At 46.4% G+C, this 27,208-nt stretch overlaps 1 protein-coding gene across 21 annotated transcripts in view; it reads right to left on the reverse strand.

Moving 5' to 3' along the window:
• RBFOX2 (RNA binding fox-1 homolog 2) overlaps positions 1 to 27,208 on the reverse strand; it is a 175,623-nt gene that overhangs the window by 79,500 nt on the left and 68,915 nt on the right. Inside the window, exon 1 of one of the 21 annotated variants that reach the window (XM_054183058.1) lies at positions 13,745 to 14,304. The exons of 19 other annotated variants lie outside the window; for them this stretch is intronic. In XM_054183058.1, the coding sequence (XP_054039033.1) occupies positions 13,745 to 13,789 (45 nt within the window). In that variant the 5' untranslated portion in view covers positions 13,790 to 14,304. Of the gene's footprint in view, positions 1 to 9,169; positions 9,375 to 13,744; positions 14,305 to 27,208 lie in introns of those variants that run through there. One more of the 21 variants, XM_054183142.1, reaches the window with a different exon arrangement.

A 27,208-nucleotide genomic window follows, 5' to 3' on the forward strand; every position in this document is an offset into this window, starting at 1 on the left:
GTTTGCAACTGGCTTTGGATGACCTAAATTCTTTCTGCTACCAGGAGGGTCAGTCCCTCCTTGACTACACCTCTTCATTGGTCACACTTACCGTACACTCATTCACAGTCTGTCACCCATGTCCCTGTGAAGGACACCTGGAGCAAGGAACTGTCCCAAGATCTCACCACAGCCTCCAGTCACCACCTTCCTCATTCCTGTTTCTCACCACTCTACACTCTTTACCACAGATTGGCTCCATCACATGGACTAAAGTGACCCAAAAAACCCATCAACACTCACCCACACCCCCCCCCCCACCTGCACCCAAACCAAACTTATATAAGAAGGACTCCTAGAGGTACTTTTTCCTCCCCTTCCCACTGCTTCGAGACAGAAAATAGCTTTGTCCTGGAACAGAGTGGAGGCAGGCCAGAGAATGGTTTTGCAAAGCGAATGTAACAACATTAAACAGCTTTGTCACATACACAAAGAAAAGCAAGGGGAAAAGTTAAAGCAAACTAATGCGCGTTAAATATTTGAACACTAAGTAAAGCTAACATACCACAATACCTTATAGTCCAACCAACAGTCAACAAATGGGATAATTCACTAATTTCACCAAACTACCATGATCTTCCTCCTCTACCTCCTGAATCAGTCCGGCAAGATCTTTTCTAAGTTAACACAGCTCTAAAACTCTGCCTGTTGAAACTCAAATCCTTTCCCCTTCTGCCCTATTTATCTCAACCACATTTTACAAAGCAGAAAGGGACATGTGCTGGAAAACAAAAGCCTTTCTTACTCCTGCTCCCTAATATTCACAAGTATTTTGCATAATTGTTCCGTTTTGATAACCTCCTTTCATATGCTGCAATAGCAAAAATAAGAAAAACTACAAAGAACACCAAATCAAATTAAGGGTGTTTCACTCTTCACAGAGGGTACGTGAGACAAAGGAGGACTAGTACTATCCAAGAAATCTGAACTCCTCTCCAAGGCATTTTTCAATCGGTCTTTTTAAATAATTTAAAGCAGGTTTTGCTATTAGGACTGGAGGGAGAGCATGGGCTTCAGATAAGGAGCCTCACTGAGGAGACCCGACAGGTGAATGATGGTCTATGCACCGCACAGGTCAAACTCTGATTATCTAAATCTTGGTTAATCACAAGCAATTATCTGAAAGTCAAATATGCCCTCCAAGTCAGACAGCTCAGCGAGACCAGGACTTACAAAGCACACAGGAATCCTAAACTCCACAGGACCACAACTGCAGCGACTATGAATTTTAAGCAGGATAACCTGGAGGACAGTTCAGAGGGTTTTAACCATACTCGAGACTCCCAGCCCGAGGGCAGTCTTCAGAAGACTGCAGGCTAGAAGATAACTCTCTAAATTACTCGGACATTTATGGTGTCTCCATGCACCCTCAGATTACAGACTACTTGGAGTGCAATTCCAGTTAGGTATTTAGAGACTACTCAGGGTGAAAGTCTCCATTACAGGCAGGGCTGGTAGAGCCAGGCTGGCTGATAGCTTCCCAGTGTAAGACCTTGTTTTCAGTTGTTTATAATTCTGAGGAAACCATTCAAACTAAATTTTTTTTCAGGTATCTGCATTTGATTTTAGGGTTGGTCTTTTTTTTTTTTGTCTTTTTTTTTTTTTCCCTCTTACTTCAGTTGTATTAATCCAACCCGAGTAAGAATTAAGGGGAATAGTTTGTCTTGTTTATGATTAAGGGCGGGGGGAGCACCAACCCCACACTTCGAAAAGCCTATGAGGACTTCATATTGCACAGAAAAATTTGCATTTCAGGGATGTATATTTAGCAACAACACTAGAAAGCCAACAAAATCTTACCAACATTGTAATAAAACTATGGAAAGCTACAGCGTTTGTCTTACATTTTATCAACTAAATCTGCTAGGAAAGCCATATATGATGGCCCAAAAAAGCTAAAAAGAAGAAAAAAAAATTCCAATATGCAAAACCTGCCAGAAAGGAAAGAACCAATTTGTTCTTCGCATTTATCGTGGAAAGAGCAAATGGTGGCAACAAGCTTTACATTAAATATTAGGAAATACTTAGCAATGCTCAGAAAGGAAAGGACTGGGATTGTCAAGGCTGGCAGTGGCATCACAAATGTTTTTTAAGCCAGGTTACTTGCAATCAGGAATGGTTTAGACATAGTTTATTCTAACAGGAAACAGAGACGCTCTTGACGGTGGCCGGCAGTGCCGCTTGCACCCCTTCTTCTGTGATTTCATGCTCTCATTTGGGGCTCATCCACAGCTTCACAGGAGATACCGGCCACATCAGATCCAGGTCAGGAAATCAATGACAAAAAGGACATGACCCATCTCTTGTACTTTGCACCACCCCCTTTGCAGGGATCAAGTAACATGGAGTAGCACTCACCCACCTCAAATCCAAAAAACAGATCTGGGCATGTAGCAGCAGGAAAGTAAATTGGGACAAGAAGCCTGAGCACCAACAGGACAGACTTAGTGATGCGGGGCAGGGAGAGGGATATATCAGACAAGTTTGACTACAATAGGCAGAAAAAGCAAAATAAATGAGGAATGTAAGGACTGGGTGGAGAAGTTAAAAAAGTGTACGATAAGGAGACTGTAGTGAGGACAGGGAGGAGGAGCAGCAGCAGCAGCAGAGAAAGAATAAGCAGGTCTGAAACTCAGCTGAGAAAGAACTGAAATGATCAAGGTAAAGAAGTCATTAGCCAAAACAGGATAACACATAACTGGAGAGGAATGGAGACAGGGACAGCACAGACATGGACTTGCATGGGACAAGCTACTGACCAGGGATCACGAGGAAAGAATGAGAGGAAGAAGACCCATCCATTCATCCCAGATGGATGGCAGAGGTGAGACAGGAGAGGTCATGCAGGGAAGGAAGAGAGGGACAAATGTGCCTACTGGTGTACACTCACAAAGCCTAAACTGAAGCCTAATATTGCGAAAAGTCACCATTCTTTTGCTGTCAGCAAGTATACAAAACCAACTGCAAACACAGATCAAGCTGGCCTGCACAGAAAATGACAGCTAATTACATATTCAGTGTAAGTGGCAGAGGTCTGTGGGATGCATCTGGGATGGCCAAGCCTGCTACTGATACTTGCAGAGGTCATCGTGGTGCCACATATACTGGAGCTGATGGGGACGGGTGGAGGGCGGTCTGGTTTTTCTTTCCTTTCTTGTGGAAAAAAATAGCATGCAATCATGTGATTAAAGAGTATCATAAATAGACACAGAAATAAAGAGAACAAATAAAGGTTTCTTTCCCAACTTAAATTATGGAAATGCCCCGGAATTGAAGTGCCTTCCCATTACCATCTTGATAACTCTCGATTCAGTTTGTGAATAATATTGCTTAATGGACAGTTTTGCAAGGAAAAAAAAATAAATCAGATACTTTAAACAAAGCACACTGCTGAACAGGCCCAGCATTTGTCCTATTTTCTTTTATATACGCAAAGTGCACTCTGTTTTTTCAAAAAGCCTTCAGTTGAGCATTAATTGCTCTAGCTTCTGTGAACCCTACAAAACCAGCCTATACATCCCCAGCCCTCACTGGTCGTAGCACAACTTCCAGCAGCCCAGTAAAAAACTATCATGCACAGCACAGCATCATAAATAACCCTACAGGAGCAAACCAAAATACTTTTGGTAGGAAAGTTAACGTTTCTCTACTCTCATTCCAGGGAATATGTCAGAACGTAAGAATACCTGACTACATCCTTTTAAATAATATTTGAGAGCAGACTGAGGCAAATTAACCACCTCCTCCATGGTGCTTAGACCTCTAAGGGATGCCCATTAGAGAATTCTGTGACTTTTCAAATAGGGGACAAACAGGTTAAGGAATTCATTGCAAAGGGGCAGCTAACTGCATACATCATCCGCTGAAAATCTATCTTAAACAGGCACCTTGAGCGTTTTACCTGAAGCAGTTAATAAGACCAGAATCCAGGACTAAAAGACATCGGCCCCCGTGATTGCAGCCCCCTTTCACACTGGTGTTAGAATTTTATAGTAGAAGGCTGGTCAATACTAATTAAGTGCAATGGAGCCATCATGAATTAATAACCTGCAGGGAAAGATGTTGCTGGTTTTAAGGGCTTCCCTCCTTCTCAACCTTACATTCTCACTATTTTTTGGCAGCTGACTACAACCTTTTCACTAATCCAGATACTTCACAAATTAATAGTTCTTAATATAACAATAAAACAGTATGTTAACTTTACACAGCCTTGTCGCCCGAATATCACAGCATGTACTATGGCAAACTTAGGCATCCTCATTTCTCAATTCCCAGGTACCCGGCGATAGTTACCTCGTCACCTGCAGGAGAAATGCATAAGGGAGCAGTGAGGTTATTTCTAGGACAGGGACTTAAGGAAATGGCACTGCTGTATCAAGTTCCCTTTCACATCGCTATCCTGCCTAGGCAACGCTGAATGCAGCTTCTGCCATCCCAAGGCTGCTCTGCAAGCGCCTACAGCGGTTCACTCCTACTCCAACACATTTGAAAGTCCTCAGCAAAGGCGGTAAAGGGAAAAGGACTTTAAAAAACACTCACCGGGTTTTGACAGGCCCCATTGATTTTTAAGCCCTTAAGAATAAGCCCTCCTCAACCAGCAGTTAAATCACAACAGTTACGGACACCACTCATAGGCCTACCTCAAGCAACCATACCCTTACATCAGGGACAGTGAGCCACAGATCCATCTTTCAATTCCCAGGGGAGATTCTCCTGGAAAAATGACTGGCCAGGATTCCTCTCTCACAAACCTCTGCTACTGACATGATGTCTGCAGTGCTAAAACAACGTCCTACGACAAACAGTAGAAGGAAAGCAAAAACTAGGGGACAGGCATGGGCACAGAGTCAGGTACCATGTGAACAAGCACCACTTTTCAAATGGCAAAGAAAGGGGAAGACCACCAGTCCGTGGACAGAGAAGAGAGCAATCCCCTTCAGACAGCTCATGCAAGTTTGCAAGAGTAACACCAGACCAAGGAGCAAACCTTGGCCCAAAAGGAAAGGGAGATACAATCCTCAAAGCATGGAAAGGGGACAGGCAAATAGTGGTAACTCCTGAAAGAAGTCAGAGAGAAAAAAAGGGAGCCTTCCACTAAGCACAGAAAAAGAAAAGCTCTTTTTTTTTTTTTTTTTTTTTTTTTTTTAAATTATTTCTTGTAGGGGGGCAGGGGAATCCTGCAGCATCCTGCTTGCCTGGAGGGGAACAGATCCTAAAGCAGATGTAAAGGGATGGGAGGGGGGAGGCTGTTCTGGGACTTGGTCTCCCTTGCAGACAGTTCAAACAAAGGAGGACGGTCTCCTATAATGGGATGCATTGTACATTTTTAGCTAGCACAAGGTGGCTGTCGTGACAGGGGTCCCCATCTCCTCTCTTTCCCCCCCTCCAAATATGCACCCCTGCATGATCCCAACATGGAGCGCAGACAAAGATCTGTTTAATCACACCATTACTGTAACGGGAGGTAGAGAAAGACAGGGAAAGGGAATGAGGCAGAGGAATGAAAAGGAGACAGAGGGGCCTTTAATGAGTCAGCCGCTGCTCTGATTTAAATAAGATCTCCATTTAAGGAGCTCTGCGTTTGTGTTTTTTTTTTTTTTTAATTTAAAAAAAAAAATCCCTGACAGAGAGGAACTTTTGGCTGCACAAGGTTGTCTCACAGCTATACACGGGGTCCGGGAGGGAAAGGGTTATGGAAGGGGGAAGGGAAAGGGAAGAAAACCTCTGGAAAAAATGAGGCTGCTTGCTGGTTCATTTTAACAAGGACATAAATTAGTCTCAAAGCCACAAACGCCATCACCTCCCTGAGCCCTGGGCAGAGCGTAGCAAGTCAAACACGTGCCAAGATAAACGGCGCTGGCTGGAGCCTCCGCGGGGTGCTGGGGGGGGACAAGAGGGGGCACACTGGCAGGCAGGGCAGCAAAGATGCTTCAAATGGTGCCACAAAATGGAGACTGGTGATCCTACAGCTGCACAAAAGGGGACCTTCAGATGTTCCTGCCTACACCCACATCAAAAGCTGTGAACTCAAGACAGAGAAAGAGGGAAAATGGGGTGCTGCAGTTAGAAAATAGCAGCTCTCCCCGGTCTGGCTTTAATTACCACCAGCAACCCTTCCTCCTCCTCCTCTTCCCATTTTGGAAGAAGGCCCACCGGCAGGCAGTAGCCCAGGTGAAAGGCTCCATCGCCGGCAGCAGGGAGGGGAGCAGACAATGGCGGGGTGATTCATTACAAAGGCATACATGCATACATACATACACGCACACACACATGGTCACTCGGCGCTGCCGGCTGCCACATGGGCTGGCGGGACTCCTTAAGGAGGCAGCAGCTCCCTTCCCACTCTCCGGGATGCTCGACACCTTCCCCCTCTCCCAGCCCTGATGGGAAACAGATTCGGAGGAAAACGCCAGCAAGGCACTGAGCTGTCCAAGAAAGGGAGGGCTTTGTGCTCCACGCAAGCCAGCAACCTCACCATGCACCACACAGAGAAAAAAGCCTTTTAGCATATAATTCTCATCCACCAAAGACTCTCTCTTTTATCTGCAATTAGCGCATGATGTACCGGGCCTCGTTTAACACTCATTTTCACTGATTTAGGATTAAGGGGGATAAGACCAGGGTACTTTCTGTTAATGAATCTGAGCACTTGCTCTCATTAGCAATTTTGGTTTCCTCTTTTTCAAGCACATTTCTACCTTCCAGCATCTCCCACTTCTTCCCATCACCGTTTCTAGTCTTCCCACCCCACACGCTCACATTTATTTTGTTTTACCAGCCCCTCATACCTATACAGAAGCTGATCTGCCAGATTTCTAAGGAAGATGGGTGAGCTTGCTCACTACAACACAACAAAATGCAGCCCAGGCAGGCAATGTTATCTGGAGACTGAACACAACAGAGTAAGAGACTGTAGCAATGCTGAATTCATTCAGCGGCAACTACCAGCTTAACACACCAACAACATTTACTTTTCATACATGAGACAGAGCCCCAAAGAAATACGTTCACAGTTGTGAGTAAGGCCACTCCACTGCTTGAAACAGCACTGCAGAATAAGAATAACGTGGCTGGGGATATCGTCCTGGATGTGCCACGCTCCTTCAGCCCCACGCTTGGACAAACCTGCAGCGAAGTACTGCTAAGGATTGCAAGCCAAACACTCCCCCTGCAAGAAGGAGCACTATGCTACAGCTGAACTCACCTTCGCTGTCTTCCTCAACTCTGCATAAAAGGGCTATCCGTTGTTCATTCGGAGACCCCAGCTGAGACACAGTCCAAGCTCTCCTCCCCTACTGGTTATTTTAATATGCACCTTCTTCAGCATCAGCATGTAAATATGCAGTGCAAATCCTGAAAACCTATCCTAGATAGCACATACTCTTAAGACAGTCATAATTCAAGGTCAACCAATACTAGTAACGCATGGTCTTGATGCCTCCCCTTTCCCATGTCAGTAAATTAATTTCTGTGAAAGACAGATTTCCCTGAAGTCTATCAGGATATCCCAAGCCTTTAAATGAGTTTATACGCTCCCCTGTTTCAGTGAGCGCTCCAGCAGAAACCCATCCTTCCCAGTTCTGCACATCTCCAAGCCAACCGGCTCGTGCTTCAGGGTGCTTGGTTCTAGACAGGCACAAACTACACGCACTCGTGTGCTGGTGACCCAGGCACCTTTCTGCACCGCACAGACACAGACTATGTGCGTAACAGTTATGGCTGAGAGCACATTGCAATACAAGGCTGGGCAGAACAACTCTCTGAAATGCGCACACGCCAATCTGCTGCTTCAGGGCATACACCTCCATCGAACTGGGCACGCTCTGAGCACGCAGAAATACACAAATGGACCCTGACTGCAGAGACACAGCTTTTCAGCATCATTCGCTAAACTAAATATAGGTACAGAAAGCCTCAGGAGATTTCTGCAGCACTCTTCCGTCTCAAAACAGAAAGCCTTGGTCCAGATAAAAAAGAATCGGTAATGGAGAAGACTAAATAGCAGAAGCAGAAGGTGGGGCTTGGAAGCCTAGGAATATACCTTAAGAGTGGACAGAGACCTATTTTTCAGCCACTGACAATCAAAGCAAGATGAGAGACCGGAAGGGTCAAAGCGGGTGTCACTTCTTGCAGCAGATTCATTCCGAGCCAGGCACCCACGAAAGCACTGCCCCTTACAGTGGGACACGCCAGATCTTGGTAGCAGCTAATGAAGGGGGATTCATCCAGGGCTAAGGAAAGCCAAGAAGGCAGTATGCATCTAGTCTAAAAACCTGCAAAGCTCCACAGAAGAACAGCACTTGCGAAACCCAGATTTGAAGAAAAGTTCCTTCCAAGAGTCCTTCCCTCTACCCCCTTTGGGAATATCCCCCAAAGGTTTCCAGCTCCGCAAGGCACTGCGGGGGCATTATATAATGCCTAACTCCAAAGGATTCCAGCTCCCGATGCCGCTCTCCTCCTCCTCCTCCATTTGCCCCCTCCCTCCGGTGGCAACTCACAGATGCCATGCCAAAAAAAAAAAAAAAAAAAAAAAATCACCAAAAACCTATAGCAGTCTTAAAAAGCCAGCGCTGTCCGATAAAATCCCCTTCCGAGGCAGGGGAAACGCGATGGCCCCGGCAGCTGGGTGCGCTCCCCGGGAAACGTCAGCTGCTTTCCCCCGGGAAGACACGGGCAGCCCCACGCCTCCCGCTACCTTCAAGGGCTTCCCAGCCCTCCCGGTGACCGGCAGCCGGATGGAGAAACGGCTGAGAAGACGTTTACCTCCGTGCTCGGCCGGTCAAAGGCGGGTTTAGCCTAACTCGAGAGCAGGGGCACCCCTACCCCTCACGCACCTCTTCTCCCTAGAGGGCACTGCCAGGCTGCTCCGGCCAGGTAGACTGCAGGAACCCCTTCCCCAAAGCGCCCAAACCCGGGTTCCCGGCTCGGCGGGGCTCCCTCCCGCCCCAGCGCCGGGCGGGGGCGGCGCGGAGCCGTGGTCGCCCCGAGGGGAGGCGGCGGGGCATCCCCGCTACCAGCCGCTCCGCGCCGGGCTCCGGGGTCCCCCCCGGCTCCCCGCCCAGACAAAGCCGGGCAAGGCAGGAGCCGCCGCGGCGCGGCACCGGCATCCCGGCCCGCCCGCCAGCCTTACCTGAGTTACCATTTTCTTTTTCTCCATAAACCAAAATGGGGGAGCCCGGCCGCAGGGGGAAGGGGGGGAAAATAAAGAGGGAAAAAATAAAAGAAAAAGCAGCAGCCCCGTGGAGGCGGGCGGCGGCGGCGAGTGCCTGCGCTGCGCTGCCTCGCCGGCGCGGTGCCCCCCGAGCCCTTTTTCCTCCCTTTCTTCTCCCGTGTTCCTCCCTTTCTTCCCCCTCCCTTCCCGGCCGCCGCTCCCCCCGCCGCCCCCCCGGCTCAGCCAGATGGCTGCGGGAAGCACCGCCCCGAATGCCGAAGGTAATTAATGCGAGCCGGGACCGCCCCCGCCGCGCCCCGCCTCGCCCCGCCCGGCTCGGCTCGGCCACCCCCCACCCCCCCCCGCAGCCCCGGCCAGGCTCTCCCTCGCCGGCCCGCCGGGACACCCACCCACACCCCCCCCCCCGCGGGAAGCGGCGGAGACCCCCCGCAGCCGCGGAGCTGGAAACAAAAGGGAAGGTCGGTGGTCCCGGCCGGGCAGGACCCCGCGGTTCCTCCGCACCCACCGTTCCCGGCGGCTGCGGTTTGGCGGCCGGGCTTCCCCAGCTTGGAGCTGAGCGGGCGGGGGTAGAGCATCTCCCACCCAGCCCGAGGGTGCCGGGGAGGGAGCTGTCACGTTTCGCACAGGCCTCCCCCCCTGCCACAAAGGGGAGAACGCGTGGGTGACACGGTGCGTTGGATGAACCGGAAGCAGTATCCGTGCCAGGATCTGCATTTCTTTCATCATAAAAACTGGAGAGCGCTGGACTCCTTCCCAGCTTGCTTTTTTCCCCCCTCTCCCATTTATCTTCAGTAAGCATCTGGCCCTTAACACCTGAGCACGCCACGGTTGGCAGCATTTGTTCTCCCAGCGACCCCATAAAAAAACCGATATACTGCTACCCCATTTGGCAGACGGGATCCAAGACTCTGATTGATTTTTTTTCTGCACCCACAAAAACCCAACGGACAGGGCTGAGGGCAGAACTGCCCATCCCTCGGTTAGACAAGAGGACTGTGCCGACGCTCTGGCGTTCACGATGGGGAGATAAAACCAGCTCAGGCAAGTTGCCCCTCTCATCTATCTCTTCGTGACACCTGGTACTCAAGAGACTCCCCAGGCTTTAGCAGCAGCAAAGCCAAATTACGGTGCAGTAACACTTTGCATCCCCGCACATTCTCCTTTGCATGAATATGCCCAGTTATAATTTACACTAAAAAAGAATAAAAAAAAAAAAGAAAAAGCCTAGCGGTTTTGTTTCATGGGCTTCTGCTACTGCGCTGCTCTCCAGGCGGCCCGTGCTGACCCACGGCGCTCTTCAGTTTCCCAGTTTCACTTACTGCAAGCTGACCTCTGGCTCCCTCCCTCCCTGCCTGCCTTCCCCTTTCTCTCCTAATTCGGTAGAAGGCCAGCAGGAGCGCGCATCCCAGCTCGGTTGGCTCCTCCAGAGTGGAAAGCCTGAGACCAACACAGCGAGCAGCAAGCCCTTACGTCCCACCAGAGCAGGGAGGCAGAGAGCCACCGGCCAGCTGGCCACCCCACGCAACCAGTCAGTCAGCCATGGTGTGGGGTCCTCTGGGAAGGAGCCAGCCTCCACGGCTGCAGCCCGCAGGGCTCTGAGTCAGAGTCCACGTTTTTCCGAGTTATCTCATCCTCTCTGCTAACTTGCATCTTACAATACTACAGGTTTACAGGCAATATTGCAAAACCAGGGAAAGTACTGGATTTTTTTTTTTCCCCCTCTACTATTACAAACCTGAGATTCTGGAGCACAATTCTGGGTCAAGTGTAAATCCCATTTCAAAGCAACAAAAACCACAGTGACCTCCTTATACCTTTGCCACGACAAAGCACCAGGTTTCAGCAATGTGCATCTCATTCACCAGACCTCTGCAAATCACTCAGGGCAATCTCCTTATTCTCTCCACTTAAATTAACTGCTGCGTTCACTGAGTCTCCTCTGTGCCACAGGGCGGCAACTTCTTGCCCCAGATCTAGGGCTGTAGCACAGACCTTCACGACACAGAAACGAACATGCTGTCATCATCCCACCACTTTAACCAGGATAGCATCATTTCTAATCCATTTTGGACTTCACCTTAGAAACCTCTAGAAATACCTGCCATCAAAAAGAATCCTCTAAGGAAAAGAGGTGCCCAGTCACGCCCTGAACCCTCACTCGCACTGCCTCCCACCACCCAGTTGGTACAACTGCTTTGCTTGTGTGCCAGCAGAGTGGGAATTCCCTTCGGTGTAATCTACTGTTGGTCTCCCTCTTTCATCTCCATTGCAGGCCAGAAAGCATCTTCTCCCCCGTGCTTGGAACATATCCACCTTTGCTCCTGTTTAGCAAAAGAAAAGCCCCAATTTCCAATGGATATGCTCGGGCAATAAGAAACACAGGTCTGCAAGGAGCTCAGATTGCTGTCAAAACATCTGAAACGAACATCTGATACAGAATTTCAAAAGCTTTAAGAATACCATGGAAAACATGATTAGACTTGGTAACATTTGAGGTCTTTGTTGTCTGGGGCTCTACTGGAGCCCACAAAGCAACACATGATAATCAACAATAAAATTAACTGGTGAACCTGTGCAACTCACCTTTCCTCACCAAGGGCTGGGGGCTCAGATGTTGTCTCACGGCCAAGTGAAAGAAGTTTGGTGGGCCTCCACTTAGTTTTCTCCTATGTGCAAGTCATGGAACCAGTGCCCAATTTACCATCACCATTTATCACCCTCTACTGAGGGAAACCAAAGACTCAAACTACAGAACATGCTGCCGAAAACAGAGAAGCACAAGTGGAGCTGAAGGCTGGAAGCCTGAAGAACGTACAGCTCAGAGCCATGAGATCATCCCTTCCTACTTACTGCATTTATTCAAAAAGCAACATATTCAGAACAGCTCTAGATGCCAATACTTATGAGTTCTCATGATTTCTCATGCATCACAGGCACATATGCGTTCAAACTTCATTACCATGAAGCATTCTGAAATAACTATGGGCAACTTTAACTAGTCTGCCTCTGCAGTGCCAGGGCACAGCTCATCATCCTTACCATGCCAGGCAAAGCTCACTGCTCCCACCTGAGCACGTCTGCGCCACTTCTATATTCTCTTCTGTGTTCACCCAGATGTACATGATGGTTTTTGGTTAGCTCCTATCATTCAAATCCTAATAGAAAATAAACTGGAGAAGGATGTTTAAGCAGCAGGCGGCAGGTCAAGGCCACGGAAATCATGCCGGTGACAGCACAGATGAACTGACCTTCACTTTGAGTAAGTGGTCTACATGTTCACTTTCAAATGCTTGGGTTAGTTTAACGCTCACAGGACTGGTAGAAACGGAGAGAGGAGAAAGCCACAAGTACTCTGCTTTCAGCAAATTTCAGGATTTGTTTTCCTTTTTCTTTTGCTATGCCTATAATTCCCCTTTGCTACTAGGGTGGAAAGAAAGCACAGCCTTCAATTTTAACATCCCATTACCTGCATTTCTGTGCTGGCTCAAGTTTAGATGGAGCAAACCTGCCAGCTGGATCAAGGCCAGAGGGAAGAAAAAAAGTTTCAAGTGCAAAGAACCAATTTATCAGGAACAAATCTTAACAACCAGAAGACACACTTCTGCTGGTGGATTCTATTCATGTGCGTAATAAAAACCCCAGTACAAGGTAACCTAACAAAATACTCTTTAGTGGCTATCTGAAGTATCTTGCGGTAGATAATCTTCAACCGCCAGACTACGTTCACGTTTTCTGGATAAATTTGGTGCCTGTGACAAGGAATGCTGACACTGAATAGCCAAGGACTGTGCAGAGAACATCATCTTTCACTTGGCTCCAAAAGTATTTGAGCCTGACCCACCGGCCTCTGGCTTCTCCAAGACTCCACACGCCGGGCCAGCAAATCTCACGTGTCCTCCAAATATAGCCCCCTCCCCCAGCAGAGGCTGCAACACAGGCTTTACCCTGCCCCGAGCGCTGCTCTCAAACCCACCCATTCCTATCACACTAGACATCCTCGCTGGACCTCCAAAAGCGAAAAGGTGATGAACAAGACTCTGTTGGAGGTTTCATGTGTGGTTTCAGAGGAGGGAGGAAGAAAATAGGTGAGGAGACGCTCTAGGTGGCTGGCCATCCCTGTGGGACAGGCTGCAGTCACAAGTACAAGTCACATGCGCCTGGACGATGCAGAAGGGCACGCAACAACACACTAGTTTGCAGAGCCCAGCACTGCTGTCAGCTTAACCCCCCTATTAAAAAAAAAAAAAAAAAAGAAAAAAAAAGAAAAAAGGCCAAAAATGCAAACCAAAACACTCAAGTCTTAAATAACACAGTCCTTGGAGTTAAGTGTCAAATGGTACCACTTGCGTGCAGGAGCCTCAAAGCCCTCCGCAGAGCCTCCAGGCTGCCAAGGCCTAGGACACACCAAGCCAAGGAGCTCAGCACGGAAGCAGTGTCCTTCTACAAAACAAGCACATAAGCTCCAGTTTTGCCCAAAGAACATATAGAGCAAACACCAAGACTCTGTAAAGTCACCACTGTCCTTTTGCTTACCTGGACAACTGGGTATTGGTAATCCATACAATACACACCATACATAGCCAAAGATCCTCCAGCTAAAGGCCAAATGGACACAGGACTGGAAGCTTCAAACCCGAGTCTCCGTCTTTCAGCCTTGTGGGAAGGACTCTGGCAGCCCTGCGCAGTGCTTGGCTCGGGCCTCTGGGGCCACTCAGGTTGACACTAGCTCAGCTGAAAATAAAAAAGGAGCTGCCTGGCTCGGCTCAGCTCAGCCCCTCTCTTCTGGGATCCAGCAAGGCAGCACTCAACCATAGGCGGCAGAGGCTCCTAAAATTAGAAATCCCCTACTGAAAACGGCCCTGCAAGCCTCGACTGAGGAGCGTCCTGTGACTCCCAGGCAGCAAACGGAGCCACTGCTGGGAAGAGGGGGACACAGGATCTTCGCAGCCACCACCGCCGGGGATGGAAGAAAGCAAACAAGCATTTAGGATCTGAAAAGAGCATATGTTCTGGGCTCTAGGTGCGTCAGAGGGAACACTCCCAATCCAGGACAGGGAAAAACATATGGGACTGTTCCTCCCCCACCCCCATACCCTTCTTGCTGTCCTCGGCAGGGACAGGTGCTGGGATTAGCATAGTAAAACCCTTTGGTGTCAGGGAGGGAGGGAGAGGGGAGAAGCCACATTGATATCTTGGGCTGAAGGGATCTCTTTCACGAGGGAGTATGCGCCCATATCGTTTAACGCCTCTCCCTCCCTCCACACTTGAGGCGCGCAGGGACAGCTGCTGGAACCGGGGTTGGCGGGGGGAGCAGGGCCCCGGGATGGCCCCCACTGCCCTGGCCTTGGGCCGGCAGGTTGTCCCCCTCAGCTGTTCCAATCAAACTGGGGGGTGGAGGGGGGGTGTGATTAACTCTGCCACAGGGGACGGTGAGCAGTAGGGAGAAGGGGGCAAGGCTGGGCAGGGCCAGTTGTTGTGGCCATTTTAGGAAGCCCATCCTCCCCGTTCCCAGGGAGGAATCCGCTCCCTGACCGACGGGGACAGATGGGGAGCTGCTGGGACAGAGGCCGGCAGGCTTACCCCGCTGGCCCTGCATGCCGGGCGTGCTACCGGGCACCCGAGAGCTGGCTGCTGATTCTTAGGAGACACACCATGGCGGGGGTGGGGAGAAGGGGGGCAACCTCCCATAGCAAATCGCTTGAGGTTTCACCAGGTTGATGCTGGCCCAAACCCGGGCTCCCAAAGACTTAACATCCCCAAACCACAAAAGATTCCCACCTTCCTCCAAAGGACAGCAGTGATAAAAGCCCTCCCTCCCAGGTTTCAAAAATAAGGATGTTACAGTGATCAAACCCAAGAAGGGCTAACCAAATTCCCACCCACCCCCATTTTAAATGCATACAGTCAATGTTTTAATTTGTATTTCTAATCCGTAACTTTTCTGTAGTGCTGTTGTGCACCACTAAACAGCTACCTCAGCCTAGCTCTGGGGCAGCTGCCTTTCCATCGTTACTGATAACTTCCTCCCCCTCAGAAAGAATTAAACTTTAAGATATTTTTTTTTTTTCTTTTCAAGAGGTTAAATACGTGGATCATTATGTAGCACAATTTGCATGTGCAGCACTCTGCAGTATAGGTAAGGGGTGGCTGATGTGCAGCCCTCTGACCCACCCAGCGTGGGGCAGGACAGCTCTTGGCTCGTCCTGGGCTCCCACTGCCCTTTCTTTCCGAGACGCCTGGGAAAAGGACAGCCAGGAGCTGGGTGAGTGGTTACAGCAGCTGCCGCTCACTCTCATCATCTTTCCTAGAGCCACTGGGCCGCTTCTTCCTTACAAAAGGAGCATGGCCAATTTGGGGAGTATAAAGCATGACATTTTCTACATCTTAAAAAAAAAAAAAAAGGTTTCTATAGCCATTGTTTGTGTGTGAAGATTTGCACACAGAGAGAAATTAATTGCCCATAAACGGGAAAGCAGCTATGCCTTTAGATCTCTTCACTAGGGAAAAAGGATGAGGCTCCCATGATGAACTTCCATCTCGTTCTGCCTTTGGCCAATTTATTTCACCCCAGACGCAAACCAGCTTTCTGGAGCTCACATTATGCCTCCTCCTCCTCACCTTCAGAGGGCTGTGTGGCCACCTCTCAGCACTCCCCCTGCCAGCCCCACTTTGGGACACAGATAATATCTGGTTTCCTCTGAACGACCTATATTTTTTTTTTCCCCTTCTCCTTTCTGTAACTACATGTTCGATAGGTGCCTGCCCTTCATTCTTTTGCATAGCTCGTTACTATGCACTCAGGCAATTTAGTGTCTCCAATAACATCTTTTTATGAAAAGGCATTAATTTATAAAAACCCAAAGTCTTTTCCACAGCCTGTTTTTGCTACTCCATATTACTGCCCCAGGTTTTAAAACCAAATCTCTAAGTTAAAAACCTTACATTTATTTCACAATCCAATTCTTGTCATTTCCAACCAGGCCTCAGGGGAATAAAACGTTTCCAAATCCTAGTGCGGATATCTTACTCTCTATAAATAACCATCAAATGGGCAAAACAAAACAAGGAGGGGGAGCAGGGAGCATCACCTAAGCTCCTCTGTTGTTTTAACTACACATCTAGATAGAACTGCCACGCTTTAAAGTTTTTGATGCAGATTTAAGTACTCTGCCTTAACCAGCATTGAGATACTCGGGTGACGCTGACAACAAAGCATCGTACCTCCGGTGTCCCACAGAAAATTCAACGACAAAAACTAGTTTTAAACTTGTATGTGCCAAGATGGATACAGCAGGAGTTTATTGACTAGTAATAAACTACTGATTTTTCTGCAAGGCTGGCCGTAATGCCTGGTTTACTACTGCACATTGACTTACAACAAATATTAGTCAAATATAAGATGGCGCTGCACTCCATGATTTTATTTTGAGATAAAGGCCTGACTACATTACCATATAACCTGCTATGCACATGCGTTTCCAGTAACACAAGTTAGGTAACTGTTATAAAATCATAGCCTTGTTCCTGCAAATGCTTACATATATGAATAATTTTAAAATTACAGAAATATTAAGACTGGAAAAGACCTCCTGACACACAGAACCAGATTAACTGCTATCATACAACATCATCTAATCTTTTTCATAAGGTTTATCACATTACATCTTAGGGTTTTGCAGCTATGCTACCCTGGCCAAAAGGCTGCTCTAGAACAGCCCTCCCCAGCAGCTGGGATCTGTGTTCATCTCCAGCCTAACCTTATTCCTGAGCAATTTCTGTTTATTCTTTGTTCTTCTGCCAGTACCGTCCTCTGGCTTAACCATATTTTCTCTTCCCCTTACAATTAACCTTCCTCATGTGCCCCCTCTCTACCCATCTAAACAAGCAGCTGTTCCAGTTTCCTGTCACATGATGGGCTCGCTGTACGCCAATCTCTGCAAACCCTTTCTTGCACCTGATCTATCCTGTGCTCACCTTTTTTTTTTTTTTTTTTAAGACATTATCCAGAACAACATTGTTAGCTCCTAATCATTTCACAATTCCAGCACTAAACTCCATCTTCTCTAGCCCCATTAGTACTTTCCCCTGTAGCACCACATCAGATGCTGTAGGACCAGTCTACAGTAAGACACATCATCCCATTAAGAAAAATGCATATTATAAAGTTAAGAAAACTGGTTATCTTAAAAACAGATAGGTTGACATGGCACAACCCTATTTTGATGGATTTGTGTTGCTTTTATCGCATTTTTCATTTGTGTCCAAGCCTTTAATTAATATTTTTGTGTCAGCATACAGCTGAGGTTGGACCAATAGGTCTATATTTACCCAGATTATCCCCCACCACCAATAGGGCTATCATGCTTCCTGTTCTCTAAATATATGAAGCACTCCTGATTTGATAGATTAAGACTTGTATCCGATCTGCAACTTCATGAACCGGCTCTTTCACTTTCAGGAATATGTATCACCCTTCCCCAGGCAACCCTGCTCCACAGCCCAGCCTGGTAGCTCTAGGGTCTTCGAAATGTCCAATGTGGTGGCTTCTACCGTAGGTTCATGCTCGTTACCCATCCTGCCCTTGCTCCCATGATCAACTCTACCTTCAACAACAGCAAAAAAGATTTGTTCGATTCTGTGATCGCAAGAAGTGTATCCTCATTAACTACCCTATCACCAACACTAAGCGGCCCCGCATCTTCCCTTCTCTCTAACCGTACTTGGCGAAACTGTCACCCATTTCTTTAGCAACATTTGCAAGGTTTAACTGAGCCTGATTTTTGGCAGTTCTCATTTTATCCCTACTGACTTTAAAGGCACAGCATTCTCCGCTGATAAATTCTTTTTTGTAAATTCTCCTTTTGCACCTAACAGCTTTTATAAGGTGATTATGCCTCCAGTTTGGCTGGAGTTTCATCTTACAAGTTTTTTTCCCCTTTACTTATATCATCAGGAATTTATATCCAAAGTGTTTCTAACAAAAAAACCCAACCCAAACCAACAACAAAACCCAAACCATGCGCTTCTGCAGTCAAGTCTGAGTTTTCAATCCAGTTCACTGACTTCATTAAATATTTTGCTTCATGTATCAAAGCTTGTATCATGATCACCCCATCCAAAGGTGGGGACATGGAGGTTTCTAAACAGCTCATTTTCCTGTAATAGTCATAGCACCAGTAATTCACTCACTGTCTCAACAAACAAGTGATGATGCTACAGTGATGAGATCTTTTGACTCTATTATTGTTAGCAGCAGCATTTGTTCTCCAAGCTGTATCTGAGAAATTAAAGTTTCTCATACTAATATTTATCTCTCTAATGGTACTGGGAATATTATCATTTCAGAGCCTCAAGTTTGTATCCGAATTCAATCCTATGAGGGATTACAGCAGACTCACAGTACTCCCTCTGGGACATCTTTTACCATTCTTCCCCACAGCAATTTTGACCAGAAACAGATCCTGCATTATCAGTGTTGCTCTTCTTTCTTCTTTACAGTCTACTGCATACAATACAGCCTATCACCTTTTACATCTGCCCTATCTGAAACACACATAATCTTGAATGCATGTTAAAGCCATGATTACTATTCTTGCAGATTGATATTATCCCTATAATATCCAGTTTCATGCTCTGCACCAGTAGCTCTGGTTCCTCTACTTGTTATTTCTGATGCCAGGAGCCTGAAAAAAAAAAACCTGATATGTTTGTGCATTTACCGATCACACAGCTCCCAGCTCCCTCAACTAACAGTATCATCCATATAGTTGCCGCTGAATTTTATTATTCTTTTTATAACATTGAATTTTATTGTTTTCCATCTCCTACCTACCCATCACTTTGCCTAGAAATACTGTTTTACATGCTACAGTAGCAGCATTTACCTAATTTTCCTCTTTCTGTGTACTAAGCAAGGCATGGAGATTACACGAGTTCTTCCCAACATTCTCAAAACCCAGTATTTTGCTTCACATGCACTGCTCTCTTTGATGTCTGCAGACTGAGGAGCATTTTTGGAAAATGCAAGACCACAACACTGGGCTTTGCTTTGCCTGCTTTCTTCAGACTGCTCATAGCAAGCATGCTAAGTCACAACTACAAGTACAGCTATAAAACATAAACTAGCCATAGTCTCCCTATGCTTGAAGTGCAGCCATGGTAATTCCAGACATTCTCCATGTACCTTTTTTTTTTTTTAATTGCTAAAAACTGTGGTAGTGTGTGGATGCAGCAATACAGCATGGAGTCTGAGGTATTTCCATGCTGCACAGTCATTACACGACAGTGATCTTTACTACAGAAATTACACCAACAGTTTCATTTTATAAACTGAATTTATAAAATCTTTAGTATAATTCTTTGTTCTCCAGACAAATTAATCCAAGCCTTAGCTAGTTACTCCCACTAAAGAGCTCTTACCTCCGCTGATTCTAACTCTTCATCGCTAGAAGCCTGGCTGATGCTCTTCCTCTCACCCACCAAAAATGGCATCTTTAACAATTAGCCAATCACTACATCTGCTAAACTGGGTCATCAGGGATCTGATGAGCAGCTTACAATATGTCCCTGCTTTTTAAAGACTGATGTAAATGTAGGAAACATGCCAGCAAGCAAGGATGCATTTTCTGGCTGGGTATGTACTGATTTCCATAGCAGCTAAATAGATCAAGCCGCTCAGGCAGCTCATGTTGGTGTTAGACAAACAGCCCAGGGTACCAAGATTACATCTTTAGAAATGCAAGAGATCCTCATTTTGCACCAAAGCAAGTCTCATGTCCTGAGAACGAAGGTGAGTTTTGCTCACTGCAGGTGAGAATTTATACTGGAAAGTCATCATTCCTCTATAGGGCTACATTTTCTGGGCTGTGTTGCTTGTGTGGTTTGAATAGGTACAACTTTTTTTCAAAAGCTGCATGATTTTTTTCTTCCCAGTTTTAATATAACCAACAACTAGAAAAATTACATATGGTCCAATTGTTATTTTGACCCTGAAATCATTAGAGATTCGAGTGGGGAGGACATAAATGTAGGGAGGGCATGCACTGGAAAGCTCAATATTCCAAAATGGCAAGCAGAAGCAAAGACGATGACAAAATAGGTGACTGGATAAATTGTTTTTCCTCACATTTCAGAAACCTGGCAATTTTACATAGATGTCCTGATCTCAAGAGCAAGAAGATCTGGTGGTAGATCAGCTATGCAGGAGAGCGAATACCTCAGCACCAAGCCAGTGCGTTTTTTGCGAGTGAAACATGTTAAGCATGCAAATGCAGAAGATCAGGAATGAGATGCATTAAGCAGAAATGGAACCAGCAATTCTGGGGGATGTGGAGCAGAAGCAAACAAGAGCGTGTTGGATTCGCGTAATAAGGACATCACAGGAAAAAATTTGAATGCGTTGGGAAAGCCATAGGAGCCACTGCTTGCCTGAACCCAGTCTGATTAGTTAGAGCTACTTATTCCTTGAGTTCATTAGCATTAATGTTCCTAAAACACATTAGCACAAATGAAATTATCAAAACCACACTTTGAATCCAAGGAAACTAAAAATCCCTCTGGCAAAAGGCCTAAGAAGCCCAAAGCTAAAAAAAGCAGCAAATACCAGGCTACATGCAGCTGAGAAGGTAGCCCTATCACACTCACTGCTTCTGCCAAGGAAATACCTCAGGCAGACATTGGAACCTCTGTCATTACACATTCCAGTTCTTATGGACAAAATTCATTATTTCAAGAAAATTTGAGAGAGAAATACCAGAGACAATAGTTAATAAAATGGAAGCTCTGAAATAGCTCCTGGTCACATCCTTTCCCCTCAAAGTGCCAGAGATCTTCCTCTTCAATCTTCTGCAACACGTTCTCCATTCACAAAGCAATTTACTTACAAGCCATGGAGTTTGTTTGCATCTGCCTCTACCACTCTAAACACACCCCAACCAAGCTCTGTAGTCCTGAAACTGATCTAAAGTGGCTTAATAGCTAGGCACCGTGCACACTCTGAACCATGGACACAAGATACCTGCATCCTGTTACCGCCCTCAGCTCTTCACTGCATCATCTACACATCGCTATTAAATATTAATGGTTTGTCTAGACTGGAAAACTAGCACAGTTTTAAAACACAATTACAAATACACAGCATAAGAGGACAGGTCAGGATTAAAAATAATTATTTCTTAAGTACCACTTATTTTCAAAGCCTCAACAAACTCTGCTTCAGGGAAGGAGACGGAAAATGGAGGCAGAGCAAGGATACCGCATCAGTCTGGGAAAGCAGCATATTGCAAGACCTTTGTTTGCTGGACAACTGGCTTTATTTTGTTTCGTTGAGCTTTCTTACAGCCAGCCAGTAGAATGGCAGCAATAGCAAACTCCAGAAACCTACAGACCAAAACAGGACCTATGAAATCACAAGCCTGGATCTTCCTCAACCAGAAACCAAGCTCTCTCAGTGCCTGATCTACACAGCCATGGCTGTCAAAAGAAAGACAGACTCTTGGTGAGATTGCAAGGAGTAAATTGATCCTGAAGTTAGATCTGTGTAGGCAGTCTTCCTGAAGCTGGAAGTAAAGATCCTGCCCACACAACTTCAGCTGCCGGACAAGGACCCGGAGTCAATTCAGGCAAAACTCAGATTGCTCAAAGTCCATCTCTGAAATTATCACAAAGAAAAAATATAAGGTAGCAATGAACGCTCACCTGAAGTTTGAAAAAATCCTCTGTCAAAAGACTGTGCTCCCAGAACCAAGATTTTAGGCACGATGCTAGCTAACAAGCTGCCTCCCAGGAAGGCAGCTTTAACACAACAGTAACTCAAAAAATGTATTAGTGATTAAGTTGCAAAATAGATCTGGCAGCAGTCTGGATATACCAGCAGCATATAGAAGACATGAGTTCAACTTTCATTTCTACCCCAACCCATCGCTTTACACGCATTAAAAACAAGGTTTAATTACACTATCTTGAGAAAACTCCAGCACACCTGAGTATAACATGTGACAAGTCCAAAAGGAGCTTCTAAAACCAGACGGGCTCCATCACCTTAGTTATTACCAAGTTATTACAGTATAAAGGGGGAAAAGAAAGTATACATGGATTTTCCAGGAAAAAAAAAAATATCCGTTGTGTTGGGCCTAGGCCTCCTTTCAAGGAGAAGTCTAAGTGCTTGGCACTGTTTCAGGAAGAAAATAAGTGTACTTTTGGGCTAAGCCATTTGGCAAAGAAGGTGATCGTAGCACAGCTTTCTTTTGGGACCACTTGTATATGCACTGATTTTCGTAATAATGTTACATGACCATCAAAATGCTTTTTGCCTGTTACATGAAAAACAAAAAGGTGTCCAGATGCAGACTTTCAACATCCAAGAAGAGAAGTTTTCTCTTGGTAGTTCAGACACTACATGACAGCCACACTGCCTTTCTATATTCCTTTGGGTGCAGTGGAGAAAGGAGACACAGACAAAAAGAACAGAGCAAAAGCAGTTTTCCTTCACTGTAGAGGCTGCTAGATCTACCGCCTCGCTCCAGAAACTCAGAGAAAAGCTTTGCCCATTTTGTCTCTCATACTCCCACTTAGTTTTTCGCGTAACAAGCGGCAGCAGTTCAATTAGCCGATCCTTAAGGGGACAACATTTATACCTAGACAGTTAACAGGGAGATGCAAAAGAGAAAGACTTGACTCTTCTACGAAATACAGCAGCTTAAGCCTAAACATTTCTCCAGATCTATGCTAAGCCTACAAAAATTAAGGTTAATTCCTCAAAGAACTATCTTCCTAAGAATAAATATTATTAAAAGTCACCAGATGGTAGCATGAGAGATACTCTCACCAAGTATTTTTAATTGAATGAATCACAAACCAGGGTTGGACTGCACAGTCGATTTCCCCCTGTAGTGTAAGTATAGTTACACCGTTATCTCAGCCCCAGCAGCGAGTCGCTGTGTGGCAGCCACGGGGCCGTGGGTGACGCCAGGCGCATTCCCAGTCCCTTGCAAACGCTTGCGGGATAAACCGCTTTTGCCCAGGGTTTGAGCTAACACGTTTTTACCCCGCCTTTGCCTGGGGTGAAGGGAAGGGAGCACGTGATCACCTATCGCACAGCATTGCGGTACGCAGCTGCCTTACTCATCTAGCTGGGCGCAGGCTCCCTAACGAAGACGGTCTGGGTATGGATTTTCCTCCCCACCTCACCGCCCAGCTTATCAAATTGCTTCCCCGTGACAAACTAAAATAGAAAAAGGTACTTGTTCCAAGTTAGAGTGTCCACACAATAAATTACGCTAGTATTGACTTAAATTTATCCCTACCTTAGAGCAGTATGGCTTCCCAGCTACAAAAACAGAAAAAGAATTTGGGGGAAAGGTTTTCTCGGGCAGCATTTTGTTCTTTTGACACAGGAGCAAAGGCATTCCCTGCCTAACTTGGTTCAACCAGAATAGCAGAGCAGCTGTCCACACACTGTAACTGTGCAAGAGACAAAACATATCAAAAATATTAAACCAAACTCTTAATTGAATGGCAGTAAAAGAGAAATAATCAGGCAGCACAGTCTACGTGAGATAGCTGGGTCTGAGACCGCATTACTGGCAGGAACTGAGGAATTGGAGAACATCATGCGGGCAGGACCTTTAGCTGCCGCAACAGCAGGTCACCAAATAAATCTCAGGAAATCATTTGGAAACAGTTCCAGCGTGGCAGTATATGGAATATGACACCTTCAGCATAAATCTGCAAAGACAATTTCATGATGGAAGAATTACATCTGTCCATTAATTTCTGTAGGCCTCAGTTTAAAATCTTGCTCGCCTGCTACACTTCAGATGATGAATCCTGCTTTTTCCCCACTCCCATTTAAAAAAAAAAAAAAAATAATAATCCCAAACTCAGGCAGCTCCAAAGAGATTCAACAGCAAAATACCAGAAGTACTGCAGTTAACAGTTAGGTACATTTGCTGAGTGCACAGAAAGGATCCAGAAATAGCACGCAAAGCTGAGATTTGGCAAGAACGACGCAGTTTACCCTGAAAGAGGAAAGTCAGACACACTAAATGAATGGTGACAAGCAGCAAGTCATGCTTTAATGTGGGGAGTGACCCCAGGGACTACTCTTGTTGGTGCAGAGGTGCTACTTATTGCTGTGTCTCTCCTCCGGTGGTTTTAGTGGAGAAGCAGAAGGCTATGGTGCAGAACAGAAGAGGTATGTTGAGGCTATGCCAGCTCTTAGGCAAGAAGTAGTCTTCACATCACTTTTTGCCTCAGACTAAGACAAAAATAGTAAAAGGCAGCAAACCCCTAGATTGTGTTTGGTTGGGGTTTTTCTGAAACAGATCTATTTCCAAGAAAGCAGGAGTGATCAAAATTCTGGAAATCTTTTTCTTCTCACCCAGAGTCCCAAGATGTGGGCACAGAGGTCTGCTATGGGCACATAAGCTAACTGCTACCCACACTTCTCCCCAAGAGCAAAGAGGACAGAATAAAGCCTGACATGGCTCAGTCCAAAGCCCTTTCCTGCAGGCTAGCTTCACCCCCCAGCAAGTTCTAAAACAAGCCACATCAGCTGAAATCCCTGGACAACAACCACCATGGGCTTTCTCTGGTTGCACCATCGACACGATCAAGGTACCTGCTCTTTTCAGCAGCTTTCTGTGACCTCTACAAAAAAATTCACACATGTTCATTCACCTCAGTTTGCCACTCTCTGCATCCTCTGTCCCAAAACCAGGAAGCCGTAAAGATGGTTTTCCGGCTCCCATGAAAACCCTTATCTCCGTTTTCTGTCACTATCAAGAAATCTCCACCAAAGACTTGGCTCATGTTCTCTGCACATCTCTCCAGTTACTCTGCAGTGGGGCTACTCTCACCTCATAGTAACAGGACTACCAACGCAAAAATTAACTGCAACTCCTCTGCATTATCGTCTTCGGTATCAGCAGCACTCAAACTTCAGTTTCTATGGCTTTACGGGTCTCTTAGCGTGAATTTAAAAGAACCACTTATCTCAGGCTAGAGATTTGTGCATAGGCCAGAGTTAAAAGTAGGGCAATACTTAAGCTGCATCTCAAGCTCACACTGTAATGAAGCAAAAGCTGCAACTTCAAGCTCTGAAGGGGCACAGCAGGCACACCTCCTGTGACTGCTCTGAATTAGATAGCTTCTAAGAAACTTGTGTGAATCTTGAAAGTCTAATACAGCTCAACAGTCCACAACTGAACTGCTTTAGCAGGCAGGTCGAGCTGCAGCATCCTCTTTCACGTATGTTACTGGGTCCTCAGTACGGTGCTGGAAATAAGACCCTTTTCTGCAGCAGAGGAATGCGGTAGATGTGCAAACCCTGCAGGAAGCAAACTTCAGAATGGCAGATTGCCAAAGGCATTTCTGGTCAAAATGAAGAAAAACCGTCACTGCCACCCAACTGCCCCAGATTGTCTGCAGTAGAACAGGAAAATGCATAACCACCATCAAGATGAAAACAAAGAAAATAATGGACACACAAAAATAAGCCCACACTTTCTGCACATTCTGTTACTGAGTTACCTTCTTTACAATTACGGGACAGATCTAGTAACAGCCCCTAGAAATCCAGCTGTCACATTTTGATAGTTCACTGATTGCCCACAGAGATCTAATTACCTCAGCCAGTCCACACACCTAAAACTCCACATGGGCATGGCCATTCCTCAGCCTTGCCCTGCCAGAGGTCTGGAGAATGGAAGCAAGAGCAACGCTAGGATGATCAGATGGTTTTTGGAGCCACCAAGGTCAAAGTATAGGGACAAGAAGAAGGGAAACAGCTGCTTTAGAGCTAGAGACAACAGAATGCTTAAAAACCTAGAAAAATAATTAAACGAACTAATGAGCCATAGCTGGCAAAGGAAGCACAGGTCAAAGAAGATACAATTCCTCAGTGTGGGGAGAGGTGAAGAAGGAGAGAAGCTCTCCCATGTTGGGACAGAAAGGGACCAAGTTAGCAGCTCCACAGCGGAGCCGTGGCAAGATGAGTAGAGAAAAAGGGACATATCAAGAGAAGAGACGATTTATCCCAGAATTTCAGGGCTGGAGTAAGCAGTAAAAGATGAACAAAAGTGAATGTCTGTGGTGGATCCAAACAGGAGACAGGAGCAGGATGACAATGCCACAGGATTTGTTCTGTTACCGGGTTTGTATGTTTTAAAAAGAAGTGAACAGAAAAACGCTGCCAGCTTAAAATGCTCCAAGCATACAGCCTGCCACTCCTCCTAGGTTATGACACAAATTCCTGCCCTGTAATGAGAAGGGCTTCTTGGGATCCAGCAGCCCTCCGACTCTTCACCCCCAGCTGGGGGGCGGAGGGGGTTCCCATATCAGCGGCTCGGCAGCACGGAGCTCCCCACACTGGCACCGGCCGCCTGCCCAATTCAGACCTGTAATCTCCCTCGACTTTGATTTAATGCAGCAATTACTGGTAATGTGGTTTGAAGGAGATAAATGCCCAGTACAGGGCTGGCTGGCACTGACGCTCATTCCGCTCATGATGCGAGAACGGTTTTAATTAAAATCCCCTTTATGATAAAGGAGCTGCTTGACTGGATGTTTCTGTGCAGCCCTGATACGGAGCCTCCTCCAAAGCGGATTAGAAATCAAAGTTTCCCCCTTCTCGCTACTGGCAACACACAAAAATAGGGAACACAGTCACCATGTCACCCCTCTGCAATTTCCTTAACCCTAGAACTGCTGGGAAAGTGCCCATGTTTGCTTAGAAACAATTGCCACCTCTTGTCATGGCTATAAGTGCTTCCCAGGTTAGGTTTTAAGCATCACGGCTGCTTTAATTAGAATAAACTCATCAAGAGAGCTCATCCTCTGTAATCCAAAACCAGTTTCCCCTCTACCTGGTTTAAAAGGGAATCAGCTTGGCTACTTTTATGGCAGACCCATCCCTACAGTATGCAATTCTGGTGAGCACGAAATCAGACCCACAGTGCTCTAGCAAGATGGTAGGAAGTCAGGATCTGGCTGAAAGGC

This window comes from Rissa tridactyla, chromosome 1 (assembly GCF_028500815.1).
Source record: "Rissa tridactyla isolate bRisTri1 chromosome 1, bRisTri1.patW.cur.20221130, whole genome shotgun sequence".
In the NCBI taxonomy this organism is placed as follows: domain Eukaryota; kingdom Metazoa; phylum Chordata; class Aves; order Charadriiformes; family Laridae; genus Rissa; species Rissa tridactyla.